This window comes from Stomoxys calcitrans, chromosome 2 (genome assembly GCF_963082655.1).
Source record: "Stomoxys calcitrans chromosome 2, idStoCalc2.1, whole genome shotgun sequence".
Lineage (NCBI taxonomy): Eukaryota > Metazoa > Arthropoda > Insecta > Diptera > Muscidae > Stomoxys > Stomoxys calcitrans.
Window position 1 is genome coordinate 145,229,247 of NC_081553.1, and position 22,363 is coordinate 145,251,609.

The 22,363-nt window shown below is 43.5% G+C and overlaps 1 protein-coding gene and 1 long non-coding RNA gene across 2 annotated transcripts in view; one reads left to right on the forward strand and one right to left on the reverse strand.

Annotated features, from left to right (window-relative positions):
• Window positions 1-4,780: 4,780 nt before the first annotated feature.
• Window positions 4,781-22,363, forward strand: part of LOC106088323 (WD repeat-containing protein 37) — a 67,472-nt gene continuing 49,889 nt past the window's right edge. The window contains exons 1-2 of the mRNA XM_059362866.1: window positions 4,781-5,046; window positions 5,111-5,657. Coding sequence (XP_059218849.1) covers window positions 4,890-5,046; window positions 5,111-5,657 — 704 coding nt within the window. The 5' untranslated portion in view covers window positions 4,781-4,889. The remainder of the gene's footprint in view (window positions 5,047-5,110; window positions 5,658-22,363) is intronic.
• LOC106088324 (uncharacterized) lies at window positions 12,301-12,893 on the reverse strand. Its single transcript, XR_001221420.2, has 3 exons — window positions 12,789-12,893; window positions 12,509-12,677; window positions 12,301-12,423 (listed from the first exon to the last, which is right to left on the reverse strand). It is a non-coding gene; the product is annotated as an uncharacterized LOC106088324 (long non-coding RNA).

Consider the following 22,363-nt stretch of genomic DNA (forward strand, 5'->3'; position numbering starts at 1 on the left):
GGATCAGTGTGTAGGTCCGCACATTGTTAAAACCCCCCTCGATGTCAATGCATACCGCCAGTGTGTACGTTTTGGCATCGAAGGATTCTTCTATTTTATGCACAATCTCGTGCAGGGCAGTCTCCACCGACTTTCTCATGACATAGGCATGCTGTTTGTATTTGAGCAGTTCGCTGGATGTCCTACTCTTTATCATGGTGTCCACAATGCGTTCCATGGTTTTGAGTAGGAAGGATGTAAGGCTTATGCGTCCGTAGGCCTTTGGTGTCGCATAACTTACAGTGCTGGTCTTGGGTAAAAACACCAACCTTGCCTCCTGCCAGGCTTTCGGAATATATGAAAGTCCTAGGCACGCTGTGACAATTTTGGCCAGACGAGGCATCAGATGGTCTCCCTCTTTCTGTAGTAACGCCAGAAATAATCTATCAGGCCCCGGTGACTTAAATGGTTTGAAGCTCCTCAAGGATTCCTTCACCTGATGTAGCGATGATCAGAGAAAGAGGGTTCCATGGAGACTCCAATCCTCAACCTCATCGATCAGATTTGATGAACATATCGTCACATCTAATCATCTAACCTCCTCCCTAATCCTTGGAAAGGCTAGGATCATTGCTTCTCCTAGTCTTTCCAAAATTGAGAGATGCCGTGATTGTCTCGTTGTCGGCTCCCTGTTGGTTAGACGGTGTTGAGTCACCAGTCACTGCACGGCCTGTGTCGCAGAACGAAAATTTGTGCCTATCCTAGTCTTCCCAATCTTGAAAAAGACAGCCTTGCTCCCGTAGAGCGCCATGCCTTAAGTTTTAGTCAAACTTGTCACGGAGACTTGATCAATGCCAACCACAAAGAGAGTTCCTTCCTCCTTCTCCTCCCTGTGGAAGACCTCCCACTTCTCTGCGACCAAACCTTCGTTTTGCTTGCCCAAGAATCCCAACATGCGTTCCGTCGCAAATTTACAGCCCCATCCCTTGATGAAGACCGTAGCCTTTGTGAGCTGGGGGATATCCATCTTTCTCACCGGGTCGATCTTTGTGCCCTCCCAGGGAGCGTGAATACTTCTGACGAGCTGTTTGACGGTATCACAGCTGGTTACGGTACACTACCTGGTAATTATGTCATGGTTTGTAGCTGGTTACGGTACACTACCTGGTAATTATGTCATGGTTTGAAGCTCCTCAACGCTATCTTCACGGAGTCGCTGGTTTATCCATTATAATAAACCAGCGTCTCCGTGCGCATCGTATCCTATGGAAAATGAGTTTTCATAAAAAGCCTCAACATGTCCTCCGATATCTCTGCTCTCACTCCCAGTCACTCCTTCAGTTTGGAAATGGGTTTTTGAGAGAAACTTTTTCATCGTCATTAACGCTATCGACCTGGTCACAGAAAAGCTTCCAGGAGGCACGTTTGCTGCTCTGGCATTCTTATTATATTCTTTGAGCCTTGTGTAACACATATACAAATATACTTCCGCATTTCTACGACTTGCTTTTTTTAAAGCAGACCTCTTTGCCAGTATTGCGAATCTCCCTGGTCATCCGGGGTTTTCTTGGGCCGATTTCCTTTCCCGAATGGACAAGTCAATGTCGTCAATGTCTTCTATGCTTGGACAATCTAAATTATCTTGCCGAAGTAATCTTCCGAATTTTGGCCGGTTGGTTTTCAACTTATAACGGAAGCTCATCGGATTCGGAGCTACCGTGCTATTCTAAACCTAATGTAGCGATGGTCTGAGAAGGAGTACATCATGGAATATATTGTCACATGTTAAGTGTTATTGTTAGTATTCAAGAATTCTGCCAGGGCTTGGCCCCATTTATTAATATTGGTACTACCCCACGAAATGTGATGAGCGTCCGCATCGCACCCTATTAGTACCTCGTTTCCTATCTCTTTTGCTTTCCTCACCAACCGCTGCAGCTCCGACGTAGGTGACGGTGTCGGAGAGTCGAAAGGCATATAAAGTGATGCCAAGTGTGCTCCACCGTCTCCCTGTCTCATCACTGTTGCATCTGACGTTGACAACTCTATGGGAAATACATAATTTAAATGTTTATGACAGATAACGCAGGCCCTCGGCAGAGTACCAGTGTTAGCATTGATATGGTTTAGTCCAGAAACGTTGTTCCCGGTCGTCTGTGGCTTCTGAATTAAGGCAATATGAATCTTGCCCTTTTTGTTTTTCTCCATCAGAGCGTGAGTAGCTGTTTTGCTCAGGTGGAGGTTTATCTGGATGACCTTAACCATTTGTTCTTCATTAGTTTGTTTGAGTTAGTGGGTATTAGTTTGAGTTTGTGGATGTGAGCAAACGTCGGTTGCAAGTTGTAAATTTGCCTATGAACATTCCATTAAGGAACAGGCGCAAACTTCTCACATATGTGTTAGATTCGATTTGTAATATAATTGATGGCGGACCTGGGAAGAAGTTTTCCCATGACATAGTACCTCACATATGTAGGAAGAAGAGGATAGGCACTTTTTTCTGATGTTCTCGCCTGGATTTAAACCTAGGCGTTTAGAAAGACTTTTAAAACGACCAGGTAAAGTCAATTGTAGAAACTAAAGCATATTCTTTCTCTTGTTTCTGCAGGATTCACTATTAGGGCGATAATGTTGTCAAGGCCAGAGAATCCAGCATCTTTATCAGCGGATACTAGAACCTCCCTATCCACGGTTTCACCACGTCTATCCTATCGCCATCATCGCAAAAACCATCCTCAATTGGCCATAAGGGTCTCGTAGCAATTCACAGACCCTACTAACTGACCGTCACTAATTTGAATAGTTATTCAAATTATAAAACCAATCTAAAATTAGCTCCTTATGTCCCCCATAATCCCTCCTAATATCCAAAAAAGCCATCTAATAAAATTAATAACTAAAAATCACGAACCATTAAAAAAAAAAGTCAAACAATGCAAATAAAAACCCTAAAAAGGGCAAGTATATGCAAAATAGTAAACAAATCAAAAAAAATTAAAAAAATTTAACATACAAACAATCTCACATGCAAAAAATCGTCGTATTGCCATAATCAAAGTATCAATCCTGGCTGCCCGGAGCGCTTTCGCCTCTTGCCAAGGGGGACTCAACAGCGGGCTTCGTCAAGTGCAGTCCGGTCAAGTACAATAAATAATAAATATTAAAAAGAACCTAAAAAATAAAAAATTTATGTGCATGCACTTACCTCCATATCCAACCACCAAACACCAAAAATACACTATTTTAAACTTCTACTCACCACCGAATCACAAATGTGAACTAAGCACAACCTACAGCAAACCTAACACTCTCAACCAATCAGGCACATGGGAGAAATAGTGGGAGAGCTATTTCTCTCCGAAAAGTCAAATGGCGTCAATGCAAGAGAATTACATCAAAATGCAAATGCCAATGCGTCTCCTAAAGAGAGGAAAGGAATAAAGTTGAAGAATGACATAACAACATACGTCATTATTCGTAAAGGAATAAGGAGAGTCCTATCTCGGGAAAGTTGCATAAAAGGAACAATGCGAACGAAATCACAAAATGGCATCAAACACACCGCCATTACTCCTGTAAATAAATCCCTATAACTACTGTAGTCTCTCTAATTCCACCGTGCTATTACTATGTCGTCATGTTAGCGGTGTTAGTAAGTTATGTTATCTTAAATAGTCCATACATGAATAACGCCGTGTATGTCCAGATATATGACTTTCCTGTATGCCACTTATGACTTAGCTTATCCAGGGCTTGCACACATGTATACGCGTTTACCCGTATGCGTGTACAAATACTGACCTTTATAAAACCCCGTTTAAACTGCTCATTAAATACGGATTTAAGGCTCTCGTCAGCTGATTTTATAAAGGAGAACTGATGATGGAGCCATTAAATCTGGATTTTAAGAATAGTATAAAAAGGGTTTTAAACATCTGTTCAAAGTTGCAACTTTCTGCTGGCAAAAAAGTCTCAGCAGTCATTTGCTGGTTCTCTATTTTGGAACTGTCAAAATTTGCGCTCTTTTCTGTTGGCAAATATTGTACGCGAACGACTTCTAGTAAAAATGTATGCAAATTTGTAAAAATGACGAGATATTTACTAATTTATCTTCTTTAAATCAATTATAACACTGTTTTGTTGCTTATGTGTGAAATATCAGATCGAATAAAACATGTTATGTGTGAAATATCATATCGAAAAAGACACAACTGCGTTAAAAAGCATTTGACATTTAGTCTTAATGCAAAATCAAAACAAAAATAAAAAAAATTGTACTCTGCTGTTCATGTGACCTCACCTTATAAGTGCATCCTGAGGTGAAGTTAACAGTTGTTAACAGCCGGCGAGATTGGACGGTACTAATGCCAGATTTTTGTTTGCATTCCCTTTGTTGTTATTTTCTTTCTCGCATATTCTCTGCAGGCATACTTTCTGCACACGTACACGCACACTACTTTCTTTGTTTGTGTTGGCAACAGCTGTTTGCGTAAGACCATTTTGGTTAACCTTTCGACCAAATTTTTGAATATATTTTGATTTAAAACCAAATGATGCTTTTATTAATAAATAAAGTCATCAATGGCTGTCAACTAAAAATGGTCGAATGCCAGCCAATAAAAACTAATCTTGATCGTATAGACAACAAAAAGAACTATGAAAAAACAATACCAGAAACAAAAATAAATCAAAATAAACATTATTGATATGTCGTGGTTGGGACTTCTAACTTTCCTGAAATTTGTACTGGCAAATATTTACTGAAAAGCACGCGAACGTACCTAATATTTGACATATGTATAAAATGACATATATTTTAAAATTACTATCCAAAAGCTAAATATATTGATTTTTATTTATGTTCTTCGTGTCAGAACTTTGTAGTTTAAAAAGTTATTAGTGAGTAAATCATGAAATCGTCGAAACATCGCACTTCCCGTATGTCCAGCTTAGCTGAAGATATGGGTTTGCATGTACCTGATGAAGCCCCGTACCGCTCTAAGCTTCACTACCTGTTTGCCCAAATTGAAAAGGAATTCGAAGTTTTATATATGGAAAATCTTAATTGTATGGAGAGAAAAATTGACTTGTGAAAAATTGTGTGTTCGATTGTATAGATGCTTTTTTTCAGTACAAGAAAAGTTGGATGGGTTCACAAATAAAGATTCCTTGCAATCTTGCGAACGATCAACATCTACCAACCCTAGTGCAGGGTCAAATATAGCACCGCTTCCCGTATCAGTTTGCCATGAAGAAGTAGATACTGCGGCTGGTGCTTCTGTTGTGACTGGAAATAAGGGTTTTAAGTCAAAATTTACATCAAGTGGTGGCAAGGTTAAAGCTAGCCACAAAATAAAGGCTCAAACAAGTCGAATCGTATCTAGTTTTAAAGCTCAGTCGGTGGTGAGCAGCGCGGTTATGCGAGAATTTTGCGGCCATAAAGATGGAGTATGGCAAGTGGCTGCTAAAGTTGGTCAACCTATTATAGGAACAGCATCAGCAGACCATACAGCTTGTGTATGGGGGATCGAAAGTGGTCGATGCCTTTTACAATACACAGGCCACGTTGGTTCTGTTAATTCCATAAAGTTTCATCTGAATCGCGATTTAGTTCTCACAGGAAGTGGCGATGGAACAGCGCATATATGGCAAGCTGCTGTTAATTGGGACGTTTCAAAGTAAGTATAGTAAATTAAGTTTCTTGAATATAGAGAAAATTGCAAGTCGGTTTACGTTATTTGCGAAATATGTTTGAACCGTTGAGTGGAGCGGACATTTTTGTTAGTTCACTCCGCAACAACTTTCCTGTAACACGTAATAAGACATTACTTTTGGAGGAGAAATTGAAGTCACTCAAGGATAGCTGTGATAGAGATATCCATTAGGCGGTTGATGATCTGCGTCTGTTTCCAGTGGAGCGGTAGATCTAGAGCCCGAGAGTAGGCTTAGAATGGACTCCAAAGACCCAACAGGTGCGGTGGTGGTATCAGGCCGTAGCATGTTGTCTGCTACTGAAACCTTGACTGGTGGGCAAGTTTCCCAGCACTCTAAGAGATATATTTTAAGGAAGCTCTAGTGCGCTACCGAAAGTGCTCTGGGTATAAAACCGTGCAAGACAGAAGTAGTTCGTTTCAGCAAGTGTCTATAATGGAACCTGTCTCCTTGGGTGAAGAGAATGTTCCAGTTTACAGAATGCGCAAAATACCTGTGTGTTTTGCTGGACAGGAAATTGAACTTCAAATCCAACATTTTGGAAAGGGCAAGAAAGGCAACTCTTGCCCTATATATCCCGAAGAGAGCCAGTGGCAAAAGTTGGGGGTTTAGACCGCGTGTCATGCATTGGGTATATACTACAGTTGTCGGACCTATAATGCTATATGGTGTTGTGGTCTGGCGCTTCAAAAGTCCACCTACTGCTCAATACTTAACCGGATCCAAAGGATGGCTTGTTTGTGCATCACAGCCGCACTGAGGATGACACTATCTCGTGCACTGAATTTAATGCTAAATCTTATGCCTCTAGACATTGTTGCTACCCAAATTACAGCGAACACTGCCGTGAGGTAAAGGGAGCTTTCTCATTGGTCATGTGGCGTCTACGGACACTGTGTTATCCTTGATACAATATCCTATGTTCCAGGCAGTGTGGATTAAACCCTACCTGAGCCGCTTTTTGGTAAAAATTACTGTACCACTATTCGTGATAGAACCGATTGGAACTACAATATCCCTGGTAACAGAAGTTACATAGACTTCTATACGGATGGTTCCAAACTAAACGAGGAGGTGGGCTGGTCATATCGAAAAGGTTACCCGGCCACAAAAGGTTGTATCAAGAGAAGATCGTTGAAATTAAGGAAGCGGTGGAATGGCTAAGATATAATGCCATTACGACGATTGGCATAAATATCTTCTCAGACAGCCAGTCAGCCATTAAATCCCTGAAGATATATTTCTGAATTCCAAAACCGCCTAAAGCTGTCGCAGATCTCAATGAGATGGCTAAACAGTTCAAAATTCACCTGTTCTGGGTGCTGGGTCATAGAGATATCCCAGGGAATTCTAAAGAAGAGCTTGCGAGACTAGGAACTACCCTACACATTCAAGGGATACTGGAATCTTTGGGTATGCCTCTAGCGACATGTAAGCTAAGTTTTCAGAACCAGCCCGAAGACCAACGGATGATAGATAGCCATAAAGAGGGGGCTGTGAGCATTCCAAAAGTATGTGGCCTAATATAGACTTGAAGAGGTCTACTGCTTTGCTGTCATTGTCCGTCATGACAGGTCACTGTCTAATCGGAAAACATGCTGACAGACTGAAGGTGGCCAGCAACGGCTTTTGCAGAAGCTGTAAGGACATCGTAGAAGAAAGGACTATAGAACACCTTCTGTATGTTTGTCCCGCACTGGCAGAAGGAGTGCCACTTTAGGTTCTCATTTCTCGCATGTTGTTGGGCTTTTTTAAGCGATCTGGATGGTTCAACTGTAGGAACTAGAAGGCATATTCCTTCTTCTGTTCTTGTGGTATCACTATGGATGAAAACGTCTAAGTGAATTTGATGGCGGACTGCCACTTAAACATAACCTAACCTACGTTATTTTCCCGCCATCGTTTCGTTCAATGAAGGACAAAACTAAGGCATGGGCTAGTATTCCAGACTATGTGAGCTTTTGCAAATTCGAGCTTAGCTCGTACATGCTATTGGGAGATAACTGCCTATTTAATTGGTCTCTACAGCTCGTCTTTGAATATGTATATTTAAAATATCTGTCCGTATATCAGTTTTCGTAGATTTTTCAGTTATGAAAGGATCTTTTTTAAACATCCTCCTATTGGTTGCGTGTTGTTGCACCGTCTGCTTGGTTCTGTTAAATATCAAATTCCAGGAAATCTGCGACAAAGGTGGGGTGCGTCCAGAGGGATCTGTGTCTGCGTTTAGATGGGCAGTTTAACAGGCGAAGTGTCTCGTGTGGTCCCAGGTTACAATCGGTGCACACATCGTGCACGTTGGCATCAATCCTTGCTCTGTAGGAGTTGAGGCGGCTGCATCTGTCAGATGGTTTGCCGAGGCAAATTCAATGGGAGGCAGTCGTTCTCCAAGGGCCACTTTCACCCGGTAGTTGTTCACCGCATCTGCTACCGTGTTTGCATGAATGTGTCTAGACCCGCTTGACATGACGCTTTATCTAGAGGTTATCTATTATAGCGCTGAACCTCTCGCTCAAGATTGACTAGATTCACCTTAAGGTTTCTGGACGGGGGATATTTATCCACAATATGATGATTTTGATGGTCCATGCGATAACAGCCCAGGAGGTATTGTATGGCAGCATTTATTTATGTCTACGCAAGGTCAACAAGGTTTCACTGTCGGTACCCCAAGTGTAGTCGGCAAGTGACTTAAGGTCCCTGTTTCTTCTTTTGACCTTATATCAAACTGTTGTGGCATTTTTGGAGGATATGTAGGAGCTGTTAAATGCGAAACCAAGCATTTTGGGGCACTTGATAGTCGGAATCGTTTCTCCATCGACCATCATATTCTGCTCATTATGCACCTAACGCGTATTTGCAGTAAACATTGTTTCTGAATATTTGGTGGCAGTTGTCTTTCTTGCAGCGAATTATGAGGTAAGTTCGTTGAGGTAGACGTTCAACCTATCGCAGATGTTATCAATGAGTAGGGGCCTGATGCCATGATCGTACAATCGCATATGATACGATCTCTATGCCGCCTTAAAGGGGGTGGAATGGAGGATAGGTAGGGTTTAAACAGTGCCGGAGATATCACCCCGCCTTGGAGAACTCCCTGTTTCACTCTACGGTGTTTTGATTTTTTATCCCAAAATTCCACTAATGACTGGCGACCACACAGATAATTCGCGACCCAGTGTTTCAGTCCGGGCTGGAGGAACGTGTTGGCGATGTCCTCAAATAATTTGGCATGGCTCACAGTGTCGAATGCCTTCGATAGGTCCAGTGCCACGAGGACCGTCCTATCACATGGCCTGGGATGATTGAAGCCACGGCAAATGTGTGCGGTGATGGCATGCAAAGCTGTTGTTGTGCTATGCAGTCTTCGAAATCCACGCTGCTGTTCGGCGATTGAAAATTCTTTAACGAGGTTCGGGAGAAGTATTCCCTCAAGCGTATTGACCATTGGTGAGAGATTGGAGATCGGTCTGTACGACTCCCCCTTAGTCGGTGCCTTTCCAGGCTTCAGCATTGGGTTCACTCTGCTACAACTTCCGCGTATGTTCGTTGACTACCCTGTTTATTTTCAGATTAAGCTCGCTGTTTCCGGGATTACTGAGGTCCGTGCAACGAATACCATCACGCTCGTCTGCAATTACCACTGCCTGTGCCGGGTAATTGGGTCGCACTTTCGTATTCGACCGGCTGGTATAAAGAGAGCGGTTGCTGCGTTAATTATGTCTCGGAATAGAACATTTGAGGGGGTGTCAGCTCCATAAAGCGGCGATTGGTATGCTCTCTGAACCCGGCCCTATCGGCCTTCTTCTAATAGATAAAAATTCGGCGCTCAAAGGTTATGAAGTCGGATGGTCGGTTGATGTGAGTATTATTAGGAGGTGGTCTGATCCCAAAGAAACGACGGCTTGCCATTTCTTTGAGATCTTTTGGTTGTTCTTAAGGCTTACTGATTCGACACGGTCGGTCGCCTCCATACAGTGTATTCAATTAATCCGGTAAGCCCCATTTTATTTCCAATGCTGGGCACCAATTCCCCTTCATCAGTTTTTTTTTTATAATTTCTTCCCCAATTCATCAGAATACATTTTCCAAACCATTTTCCTTGAGCATTTTAGAGAAGTCCAGAATGACTCGGGGGCAGAAAGTTTGTAGATAGCTCTGTGAAGAGAATAGCTAATCACCAATAATCCCTTCTCCCCGTCATCGCGGGGCATTGGCACTGCAGATGCTCAACAGTCTCCAACTCATCCCCACAGAAATCCTCATCGTCCCGAGGCCATCGCCATGTCAGTAGTGTCCATTTAAGACTCCCACCAACAGTCCAAGGTCACGCTTACCCAGCCCGAAAACAATCGACGTCCTCGTTCCGGAAATCATCACCAATAGGGCCTTAGGCACGCTGCAGCCCACAATACCAGTCCACACCGAGTCCGCGGATTCATTCTAGTAAGAATCCTTTATCCCAAACACTGAGAGGGGTACCGCCACCTCTTGATGGCCCGGAACCCAGAACAATCTGACAGCAGCCCCCAAAATCAGAGACGCTCCTTGCATCTCCCGACTAGTCTCGACCGCACGTGTCCCGCAGCCAGGGCCTTCAGCGCCCCCTGATTGTCCACATAAGTTGTGGCAGTCTGAGAGGGCCTCAATCTTGACTCAGGATCACCTGAGTATGGCAAAAACCTCAGCCGGAAAGACTCCGCATCAGTCTAGAAGTCAATGTGATCCGTATCTCGGAATAGGTACTATCTATTACGAAAAATATTAAAGTCTTTGTGTTGTAGGCTATAATGGACTCTAAAGACCCAACAGCTGCGGTGGTAGCGTCAGACCGTAGCATGTTGTCCTCCCCTCCTATAGGTGTGGGTGCCTTGGCACCTGTAGTCGAGATTAATACTTCAAGCAAACAACGACAAACTAATTAATGAGGAAGTGACGGATTAACCAGAGTTCGTCCCCAGCCTTTAAGTGAAGGTGGTGTTTCCGACTCGGATTCAGACACCAACAATTAAACAGTCATCGCAGCCGAATCGAAAGATGAGGGCAGAAATGGACGATGGCTTTCCTAAGCTCACAAGAGAATCAGATCTCTCGAAAAGCATAACACTGTTAACCCATGCCCCGGTGCTCCTAACAGAGGGACCTTATATGGGCGTGACATATGGATTTGCACAAATCTTTTTCTTATGGTTGTGGTAGTAGTAACACATTCTCATTTCATCGTTAAACTTCTATAGTCGAGCTCCATAGCATCGATCGCCGTGGGAACATGATAGCAGCCCTTGCCGATGAAGAATCTCAATGGGTTAATCCGATGCGTACAACCGGCTGCCATGGGAACGTGATGTCCATTGGTTTTTAGAAGGCGCCAATAACTCGCCCTGTCATATCCAACATTACGAGCACTTAGTATTTAAACAAGAGCCGGTGCTGCCAAGCGTCCAGAGTTGGGTAGTTCCGGATGGAACTAGTTAATTGGAACTAATCCAAGTAAGGAACTGCTGGAATTAGTTCCATCTCTTTCCTTCTTATAGTTCCATAGTTCCCTTGTGTGTACACTCTCTTTTGCTCCCTTTTGTTAATTTTCAGCTTCATACAACAACTAAATTCAAGCGTCAACTTTTTTAATGGACAACAACTGTGTACGTTGCAATTTAGATGAAAGAAAAATAAATTATTTGTGGCAACCACAATAAATGAATGTGGTGGCATCCACATATTACTTTTTTTACTGTCAACAAATCTACATTGTTTTGATGCGCTTCGATCCGTGTTTTTTTTCAGCATCGCGACTTAATACTAGTTTAAAATAAGGTACAAAAACTGAATTTAAAATTTAATTCATATAGTCAGAATTTTTGTTTCTATATGTACAATCAAAAACACTAATTTTAATGTTCAAAATAAAATTCAAAGCTCTTTTTATGTTTTGTTTTTGTTTTGTATAAAGGAATCAAAAAAGGGGATCGCAAATGAAAAAGGAGCTAAGGAACAAAGAAAAGGAACTAGTTCCTTTTGTGGAACGATACCGCTAATTGCCCGCGACTGCAATTGCAGCTACAATCGAACTTCCATAACTCGAATTTTCTTTAAGTCGAAGCATATATAGTAACAGTAGCACTAAGAAGGCAAATTCGCTTAAATTCTTCTATCACTAGAACTTCTCTGTAACTCGAAAAAAAAACAATAGCACCAACTATTATAACGATTTTAGAACGATCACTAAAAGGAACTAAAATGACCACCTCTACGGGCGTCTCACTAGACTCCCCCCGATACCGCTAATTGCCCGCGACTGCAATTGCAGCTACAATCGAACTTCCATAACTCGAATTTTCTTTAAGTCGAAGCATATGTAGTAACAGTAGCACTAAGGAGGCAAATTCGCTTAAATTCTTCTATTACTAGAACTTCTCTGTAACTCGAAAAAAAACAATGGCACCAACTTTTATAAGTCGAACTTACAATTTGTTATTTCTCCGACCAAAATAACTCTCAGAAGTAGAAGACATTTATGTCGCCACTGTAAAATAGTTGTGAAGAATATAATGTGGCGAAAAACATCGATTTATAATTTTTGGCCGAATTTAAATAATTTTTGGTTTATAAGTTACATATGTGCTGTAATTAATCGATTTTATTTGCAGTTAATTAATTCATAGTTGAAAAAAATTCACCAATGCCGATTACGTTACCCTGTTTCGCAAAGAAAATTTCATTTAAGCTGCGTAGCTGTAAATGAAAATTTCGTTTAGGATATGTCAATGCAATTCTTATGATAACGAAAATTTCGCCAGAGGTGCATACTGCGTCTTACGTTTGAGTGTTATTAAGGTTGCTCGTTTATAAGTTTAAAACGAATTAACTCTATCGATTGATGTTTCACTTGTGTTTTGGTATGTTGCCATGGTTGAATTATTTTGAAGGTTGTCATCATAAAACCATACGGTGAAATCGCCATTTTGCCATTTTGCCATCAAGCTGATCTACATTTTGCCAACCCAAACAAAGTAATTTGTGTGCGTTCGTGAGCAGAGAATATGCAAGAAAAAAATAACAACAAAGAGAATACAAACAAAAATCTGACATTTTAATACCGTCCAATCTGGCCGACTGTTAACAGCTGTTCGCGTGAGACCACCTTTATAAATCCTCCTTGGTATATTGCGAACAAAATTCATTTAAAAACAAGAAAGTCACCATGACATCGAAACGTGTTTTGAAAAGTTTGTCACTTCAAGAAAAATTATAATTAATAAATGATGTGGAAAAAGTAAAAGACGTGGCTGAGAAATACGATACACATTTCGTTTTGCACATTTTTAAAAAATAAGCAGGCTATTCCCCTGTTTATATACCTCTTTTAGGAGTCAATCCACCATTCGTCACAACTTCTAAAAATGTACATGCTATAACACATATTTTCGACTTTTTTTCCCTTGGGCCAAAATGCTCCTTCACATACCCACACAAAAATTTTTGTTTTAATATGCCTGCTCATCGGCTCCTCCATTTCTTAAAATATGGCAGTAAACAAGCCTCAATTAGAGCTCAAAATGATCCAAAGCACATTAATTTTAATATTCTCTTCTTCTCATAGTCCTATGTGTCCCGTTATACTGATCTCCTTGCTTCCTTTCAGTAATAGCCTCGTCTTCTCACGATCTGGATCCCCCAAAGAATTTTCGCTGTCCTACCGACCGTTTCGCTGTTCCACAATGTTGCATACGCATTCGTCGCCCATTCCCTTAACCCGAACTGCGTCGACCCGAAAGGCTTCGGTTTAACCAAGTTTATTGACGACAGTCCTCTGGCCTTCACCACCAAATCGTCTGCCCTTTCATTTCCCTTTACTTCGTTATGACCCGGCACCCAAACGATGCGGATTTTGTCATCCTCAGAGAAGGCGTTAATCTCCTTCTTACACTGCAAGACTGTTCGTGATCTTACCGTCCTGGTTGTTATTGTCCTTATGGCAATTTTACTGACAGTAAAGATGTTCACACTCGTCGTTCTTGCGTTAACACCACACCACTTCACACATTCCGTGATCGTCCGGATCTCCGCCTGCAGGATCGTATTATGGTCAGGTAGTCTAAAACAGATCTCAGTCCCTGGGTTCTCAATGTAAACCCCCAGGCCCACTCTGTCCTCTAGCTTTGATCCATCCGTGTAACATGATCTTCCAGATGGCAATACTAGGGTTCCGCCAATCCAAGACTGTGCCGATGGCAGCAGTGCCTCGCACTCGACTTTAAGGTTCATCTCAGGTATCCGATCGGAAACCTCTTCCCTTCCTTCCAGGTTTCTTATCGTCGCCTCGATTGTTTGAGCTGCTCCCATCCTCAATCCATTCTCCCATCACCTAAAGTGTCATAGCCGCAGTGGCTGCCTTACACTTAATCTGTATGTCAATGGATCGGATATCTAGGATATCTAGTCTCCAGTGCCCTAGTGGGCGTAGTCCTCCTCGCTCCGCCTATGCCAAGACATCATGTTCTCTGAACCTGTTGTATGGTCCTTATGTTACACTTGTTCTCCATAGCAGTGGTCTAATCACGCTCCTGTAGAGCCAGTAGACTATCCTAGGATTCCGGCTCAACTTCGAGCCTATGGCCCGTCTACATAGTGCCCAACATCTGTGAGCCTTCTCAGTACGCTCCTGAATGACACTCCCAATTCAGTTTCCTGTCCAAGATCACACCTAAGTATTTGACCTTGTCAGATATCGAGATTGTCTTATTGAGGAAACGTGGTGCGTTAAATTGGCCCACCTTCGTCTTCCTCGTGAACAGGCATGTTTCAGTCTTCTCTGGGTTAACATTGAGACCTCTGGGTCTAGCCCAGTCATATGCCATATGCAAGACCCTTTCGGCCCTTCTGCATAGCTCGTTCGGATCCTTACCATTTAGAAGTATTATAACATCGTCTGCGTAGTAGACGGGTTAAAATCCCTCCGCAGTCAGCATCCGTAATAGGTCATTTATGGTGGTCATCCATAGGAGTGGCGATAAAATGCCCCCCTGAGGCGTGCCCTGTGCCACTTTCTCCCTTAAATTTATGCCAAGGGACACACAATTTATCCACTTGTTCCTTAGCATATGGTTTATCCAGTCTCTAAGGACCGGGTCCACCTTGTACTGGTCTAAGGATTGGATCAGTGTGTCGGTCCGCACGATGTCAATGTATACCACCAGTGTGTATGTTTTGGTATCGAAGGATTCTTCTATTTTATGCACAACCGTGCTATGCAGTCTCCACTGACTTTCCCTTGACATAGGCATGCTGTTTGTATTTGAGCAGTTCGCTGGATATTATACTCTTTTTCATGGTTGTTGTTGTTGTAGCAGTTTATTATGTTCTATCTTTCGTCTGCTTGATTCTGTTGAGTGTCAAGACCCAGGAACTCTGCGTCCACAGGGATCTGGGTCTGAGTCGAGTGGGTCTGGCCGGGCAGTTAAACAGGTGACGTGTATCGTGTGGTCCCTGGTTACAATCGGGACATACATCTTGCACGTCGGCATCAATCCTAGCTCTGTGGTAATTGGGGCGGCTGCATCTGCCGGAACGTAATTGAGCCAGAACCACTCTGGTTTGCCGGGGGAGGTCGATTTCTTCGGGTGCACTGGGGGCGGTGGTTCTCCAAGGACTACATTCACCCGGTAGCCAATTACTGCATCTGCTACCGTGTCTGCATGAATGTTGTTTAGACCCGCTTGATCTAGAGGTTATTTCTTGTAGCGCTGAATCTCACGCTCTAAATCGTGTAGATCTACCTTAAGGTTTCTGGGCGGTGGGTATCTACCCACAAGATGATGATTTGGATGGTTTCTGCGATAACAGCCCAAAAGGTATTGCTTAGACAGCATGTAGTTATGTCTTCGCACTGGTAGGATCTTTGTCTCCTGATGGAGGTGGTCCACATGAGAACTAAGGAGACAGCCCGTCGCAGTTCGGAGGGCGGCATTCTGAAAGATCTGAATATTATTCCACTGCGTGTCACAAAGTTGACGAGACCACACTGGCGCTGCATAACTTACCACAGACCGGCCAATTGCTTTGTACGTGGTCAACAAGGTTTCTTTGTCTGCACCCCAATTGCTGCCAGCAAGTGACTTGAGGACCTTGTTTCTACTTTTGACTTTATTGCAGATTGCTGTGGCATGTGAGGAGAATGTGTAAGAGCTGTCAAATGTGACGCCAAGTATTTTGGGACACTTGATGGTCGGAATCATTTCTCCATCGACCATCGCAGTCAGCTCAGTATTCACCTCACGCGTATTTGTAGTGAACATTGTGGCTGAAGATTTGGTGGCGGATATCTTCAGATTTCTTGCAGCGAAATATGAGGCAAGCTCGTTGAGGTAGACGTTCAACCTATCGCAGATGTCATCAATGAGTGGGGGGCCTGATGCCATGATATGCCGTCTGGAGGGGGTGGAATGGAGGATAAGTAGAGGTTAAACAGTGCCGGAGATATCACCCACCTTTGGGAACTCCCTGTTTCACTCTACGGTGTTTTGACTTCTTATCCCTAAATTTCACAAATGACTGGCTACCACACAGATAATTCGCGACCCATCGTTTCAGGCCTGGCTGGAGGCACGTGTTGGAGATGTTTTTTAAATAATTTGGCATGGCTGACCGTGTCGAATGCCTTCCATAGGTCCAGTGCCACGAGGACCGTGCTATCACATGGCCTGGGCTGATTGAAGCCACGGCAAATGTGTGTGGTGGTGGCATGCAAAGCTGTTGTTGTGCTGTGCAGTCTCCGAAATTCATGTTGATGCTCGGCGAATGGAAATTATCCTACGAGACTCGGGAGGAGTAATGCCTCAAGCGTCTTTGCCACTGGTGAGAGAAGGGAGATCGGTCTGTACGACTCCCCCAAACTCGGGTCTTTTCCAGGCTTCAGTAGCGGGATCACTCTGCCCATTTTCCAGAACTCAGGAACTATAAGAGTGTTCAATGACAGGTTAAGGACAGTGGTAAGGTACTCAACTCCAGGTGAATCCAGATTCTTCAGCATCAATGCAGAGATTCCGTCGGGGCCCAACGCCTTGGAAGATTTGGCGCCACGGATGACATTCGTAACTTCGCCCACGGTAAATTGTGATGGCTGTTCATCGGCTCGGAGACCACAAATCGGCTCGGAGACCACGTCCGGCGCTCAGAGGTTATGAAGTCAAGTGGTCGGTCGATGGTGAGAATTATGGGGAGGTGGTCTGACCCCAAAGAGATGACGGCTTGCCAGGATACGTCACTCAGGAGATCAGGGGATGCAATTGAGATGTCTGGCGAGCTGCTGCACCTTCTCGTAATCCTAGTGGGTGCATCCTTATTCACCGTGCTCTGCTAAAGCTATGTAACGCTGGTCGTTACCTAGGGGAAAATGCCATGACGTGTGATGCGCATTAAAATCCCCTAGAACCAGCCGATTATGGCCAGATAGCAACCCCCTTATGTCGGGGTTGTAAGCCTGGCCATTAATCGGGACACAGCTACCAACCGGCGGTATATACACGTTGTATATCTCTATCTAGGCAGTACCAGACCTGACTGCTATCCTCATAAATTCCATGTAGGGGTCACTAGCGTCAAGCGCAGGCGAGATAGGTCTATACTGCACGGCCAATCCTTCACCTCCATTCTTTGAGCGATCCTTACGTAGCACATTGTAACCGTGACAACTGTGCAAGTTGCAGGTGTTGGTCAGCTTTGTCTCCTGGATCGCTGCGACCAATATCCTCTTCCGACTCATTAAGTCCATGATCTCATCGATCTTGCCACGCAGTCCGTTGCAGTTTAACTGCAAGAATGAAACACTTCCCGGCACTGGCCAGGCAATAGTAGGGCTAGGATGCTGCCGTTGCGTAAATTGCCGTACGAGAGAGGTCGGGGGGGTCACATAGTCCGACGACGAGGACGCCGAAGGCGACAACGACGACGCTTGTGACCCACTGCTGGCTATGTTCGCACAGCACCTTGCGACATAGCCAGTATGACTATACTCCCGTAGTGAAGCTAGGCCAGAGCAAGAACGGAAATGTACCCACTCCATGCACCGGTTACACCTCACCGACACCGACTGATGATGAAGGCGGTTCTGGCAGACCGAACAGAACCAGTATCCACACTTCATCATGGTGTCCACAATACGTTCAATGGTTTTGAGTAGAAAGGACGTAAGGCTTATAGGTCTGTAGGCCTTTGGTGTCGCATAACTTGCCTTGCCGGGCTTGGGTAGAAACACCACCCTTGCCACCTGCCAGGCTTTCCATGGTGTGATTTCCTTTCCCGAAGAGGAAAACTATCTTCGAAAGACCCCACCCGTGCAGTCGTAATCCTGTTGACATTTTCGTCTATCTTTTCTATGCTTGGACAATCTAAATTATATTGCTCAAGTCTTCTTCTGAGTAGCCTTCCGAATTTTTTCCAGTCGGGTTTCAACTTATTCCGTAAGCTTATCGGATTCGGCGCTGGCCGTGCTATTCTAAACCTAATGTAGCGATGGTCAGAGAAAGAGAGTTCCATGGAGACCCTCCAATCCTGAACCTCATCGATTAGATTTTCTGAACATATCGTCACATCTAATATCTCCTCCCTAATCCTATTAACAAAGGTAGCGGAGTTACCAATATTAAGTGTTATTAGGTCGTTAGAATTCAAGAACTCTGCCAGGGCTTGGCCCCGCTTATTAGTGTTGGTACTACGAAATGTAGTGAGAGTTCGCATCGCACCATATTAGTACCTCGTTTCCTGTCTATCTTTCCTCACTAGCCGTTACAGCTCCGACATGGGTGGCTGTGTCGGAGAGTCGAAAGGCAGAAAAGGTGATGCCAGGTATGCTCCACCGTCACCCTGTCTCACCACTGTTGCATCCGACGTTGACTTCTCTGGGGAAAATATATAATTAAAATTTTTATGACAAATAACGCAGGTTCAGTCCAGAAACTTTGTTCGGGGTCGTCCATGGTTCCTGAATTAAGGCAATATGAATCTTGCCCTTGCTGATTTCCTCCATCAGAGCGTGTGTAGCAGTCTCGCTCCGGTGGAGGTTTATCTGGATTACCTCAATCATTGGTCCTCCAGTAAATGGGCATCTTGGGAGTAGCTAATGATCTCATCGTCTACTCCCTGTACTTTAAACTGCATTGACTTTCCTGTCGGTAATGGTTCCATCGTCGTGTTCCTGTTCGTTGAGCTTTATTGGTTTTCCATTCCCTGTGCTGCCTGATGTTTCAATACTAGGATCTTTGCCTATCTTAGCCTTGTTGGTCTTAGGTCGTAGACGCGGAATAAGATTGAGTTTGGCGATATTCGTTCGTTAAGGTAGTAAATAGTACCAATATAGTACGAAATGGTGCATGTTTGTGCAGTGTGAACGGAAAGTGCTGCGAGTATAATTTTGGGTTCAAATTAAAAATCTCTTAAAAAAAAGATTTAGTGAAAAAAAATCTACCAAAATCTATGTAGAAATCTACCGGAAGTGGGAGAAATAGTGCGTTTAGTGCTGCAATTGGTAGTATTTGGTACTTTCTTTGTAAATTGAGATAGAGCTCTGAATTTTGAAACTTAATTACACCAATGCAAAAAAAATTGCATGATTAGAAGAGTTTTTGCAAATTTTTACATTTAGGTACTAAAAAAGAAGTCTAAAATTTGGCATGTAGGTACAACTAGGAAATATATAATGGGTGACAAAATGATCTTTTCACAACTCGAAAATTTTGGTACCAAAATTGGTAACATTTGGTACTTTATTTACAGATTGAGCTAGAGGTCTGAAATTTGGTATGTAGTTACAAGTAGGCAAATTATGTTAGATGTATAAATGATGATAGGTCCTCTGGTGATAGGGACCGGTCCCAGTTCTCGTCTTCTTACATGGAAAAAATCTATCACTTTTGTCGCTCGAGGTGACGAATTGCCATCATTCTAACACCGTAGGATAGGTCCTGCGACAGTTCGAAAAGGATGAGTATACTTTGCAAGTGTTTCTAAGGGTTATAACATTAGTAAGCAAATATATTTAACGGATAAGCAATTTTTAACAATAATTCAGCGACTTTTTAAAAAATAATAAAGAATCATGAGTTATGACAATTGAAATTTTTCATTCCCTGTGGGATAGGTAACACATTTCCCATAGGGGCGTTGTAAATACTATACAGTAACCTCGAAAAAGAAAATTTAAGTCAGGAATTCCGTGCTACTTACAAAATCTCTAATTGTTGTCTATACCACGCCCCTTAATTGGTTGATGCCTGGTATTATATGCTCACCCAAGTGCCGGTGTCTGTTAGCAGCGAAAGCCGGGCAATGACAGGAAATACTCCAACGTTTCATCATCTGCCTCACATGCCCTACACATGCTATCACTTGCCGCACCGATTTTGCATAAGTGAGCTTGCAGTCGTATGTGCCCTGCGTCGACCCGAAAGGCATCGGGTTAACCAAGTTTATTGAAGGCAGTCCTCTGGCCTTCACTGCCAAATCGTCTGCTAATTCCCCTTTACTCCACTAGGGCCCGGCACCCAAACAAAGCGGATCGTGATGGGTGACAAAAATTTCTATTCGTACAGCAGGCTATTCCCCTGTTTATATACCTCTTTTAGGAGTCAATCCACCATTCGTCACAACTTCTAAAAATGTACATGCTATAACACATATTTTCGACTTTTTTTCCCTTGGGCCAAAATGCTCCTTCACATACCCACACAAAAATTTTTGTTTTAATATGCCTGCTCATCGGCTCCTCCATTTCTTAAAATATGGCAGTAAACAAGCCTCAATTAGAGCTCAAAATGATCCAAAGCACATTAATTTTAATATTCTCTTCTTCTCATAGTCCTATGTGTCCCGTTATACTGATCTCCTTGCTTCCTTTCAGTAATAGCCTCGTCTTCTCACGATCTGGATCCCCCAAAGAATTTTCGCTGTCCTACCGACCGTTTCGCTGTTCCACAATGTTGCATACGCATTCGTCGCCCATTCCCTTAACCCGAACTGCGTCGACCCGAAAGGCTTCGGTTTAACCAAGTTTATTGACGACAGTCCTCTGGCCTTCACCACCAAATCGTCTGCCCTTTCATTTCCCTTTACTTCGTTATGACCCGGCACCCAAACGATGCGGATTTTGTCATCCTCAGAGAAGGCGTTAATCTCCTTCTTACACTGCAAGACTGTTCGTGATCTTACCGTCCTGGTTGTTATTGTCCTTATGGCAATTTTACTGACAGTAAAGATGTTCACACTCGTCGTTCTTGCGTTAACACCACACCACTTCACACATTCCGTGATCGTCCGGATCTCCGCCTGCAGGATCGTATTATGGTCAGGTAGTCTAAAACAGATCTCAGTCCCTGGGTTCTCAATGTAAACCCCCAGGCCCACTCTGTCCTCTAGCTTTGATCCATCCGTGTAACATGATCTTCCAGATGGCAATACTAGGGTTCCGCCAATCCAAGACTGTGCCGATGGCAGCAGTGCCTCGCACTCGACTTTAAGGTTCATCTCAGGTATCCGATCGGAAACCTCTTCCCTTCCTTCCAGGTTTCTTATCGTCGCCTCGATTGTTTGAGCTGCTCCCATCCTCAATCCATTCTCCCATCACCTAAAGTGTCATAGCCGCAGTGGCTGCCTTACACTTAATCTGTATGTCAATGGATCGGATATCTAGGATATCTAGTCTCCAGTGCCCTAGTGGGCGTAGTCCTCCTCGCTCCGCCTATGCCAAGACATCATGTTCTCTGAACCTGTTGTATGGTCCTTATGTTACACTTGTTCTCCATAGCAGTGGTCTAATCACGCTCCTGTAGAGCCAGTAGACTATCCTAGGATTCCGGCTCAACTTCGAGCCTATGGCCCGTCTACATAGTGCCCAACATCTGTGAGCCTTCTCAGTACGCTCCTGAATGACACTCCCAATTCAGTTTCCTGTCCAAGATCACACCTAAGTATTTGACCTTGTCAGATATCGAGATTGTCTTATTGAGGAAACGTGGTGCGTTAAATTGGCCCACCTTCGTCTTCCTCGTGAACAGGCATGTTTCAGTCTTCTGTGGGTTAACATTGAGACCTCTGGGTCTAGCCCAGTCATATGCCATATGCAAGACCCTTTCGGCCCTTCTGCATAGCTCGTTCGGATCCTTACCATTTAGAAGTATTATAACATCGTCTGCGTAGTAGACGGGTTAAAATCCCTCCGCAGTCAGCATCCGTAATAGGTCATTTATGGTGGTCATCCATAGGAGTGGCGATAAAATGCCCCCCTGAGGCGTGCCCTGTGCCACTTTCTCCCTTAAATTTATGCCAAGGGACACACAATTTATCCACTTGTTCCTTAGCATATGGTTTATCCAGTCTCTAAGGACCGGGTCCACCTTGTACTGGTCTAAGGATTGAATCAGTGTGTCGGTCCGCACGATGTCAATGTATACCACCAGTGTGTATGTTTTGGTATCGAAGGATTCTTCTATTTTATGCACAACCGTGCTATGCAGTCTCCACTGACTTTCCCTTGACATAGGCATGCTGTTTGTATTTGAGCAGTTCGCTGGATATTATACTCTTTTTCATGGTTGTTGTTGTTGTAGCAGTTTATTATGTTCTATCTTTCGTCTGCTTGATTCTGTTGAGTGTCAAGACCCAGGAACTCTGCGTCCACAGG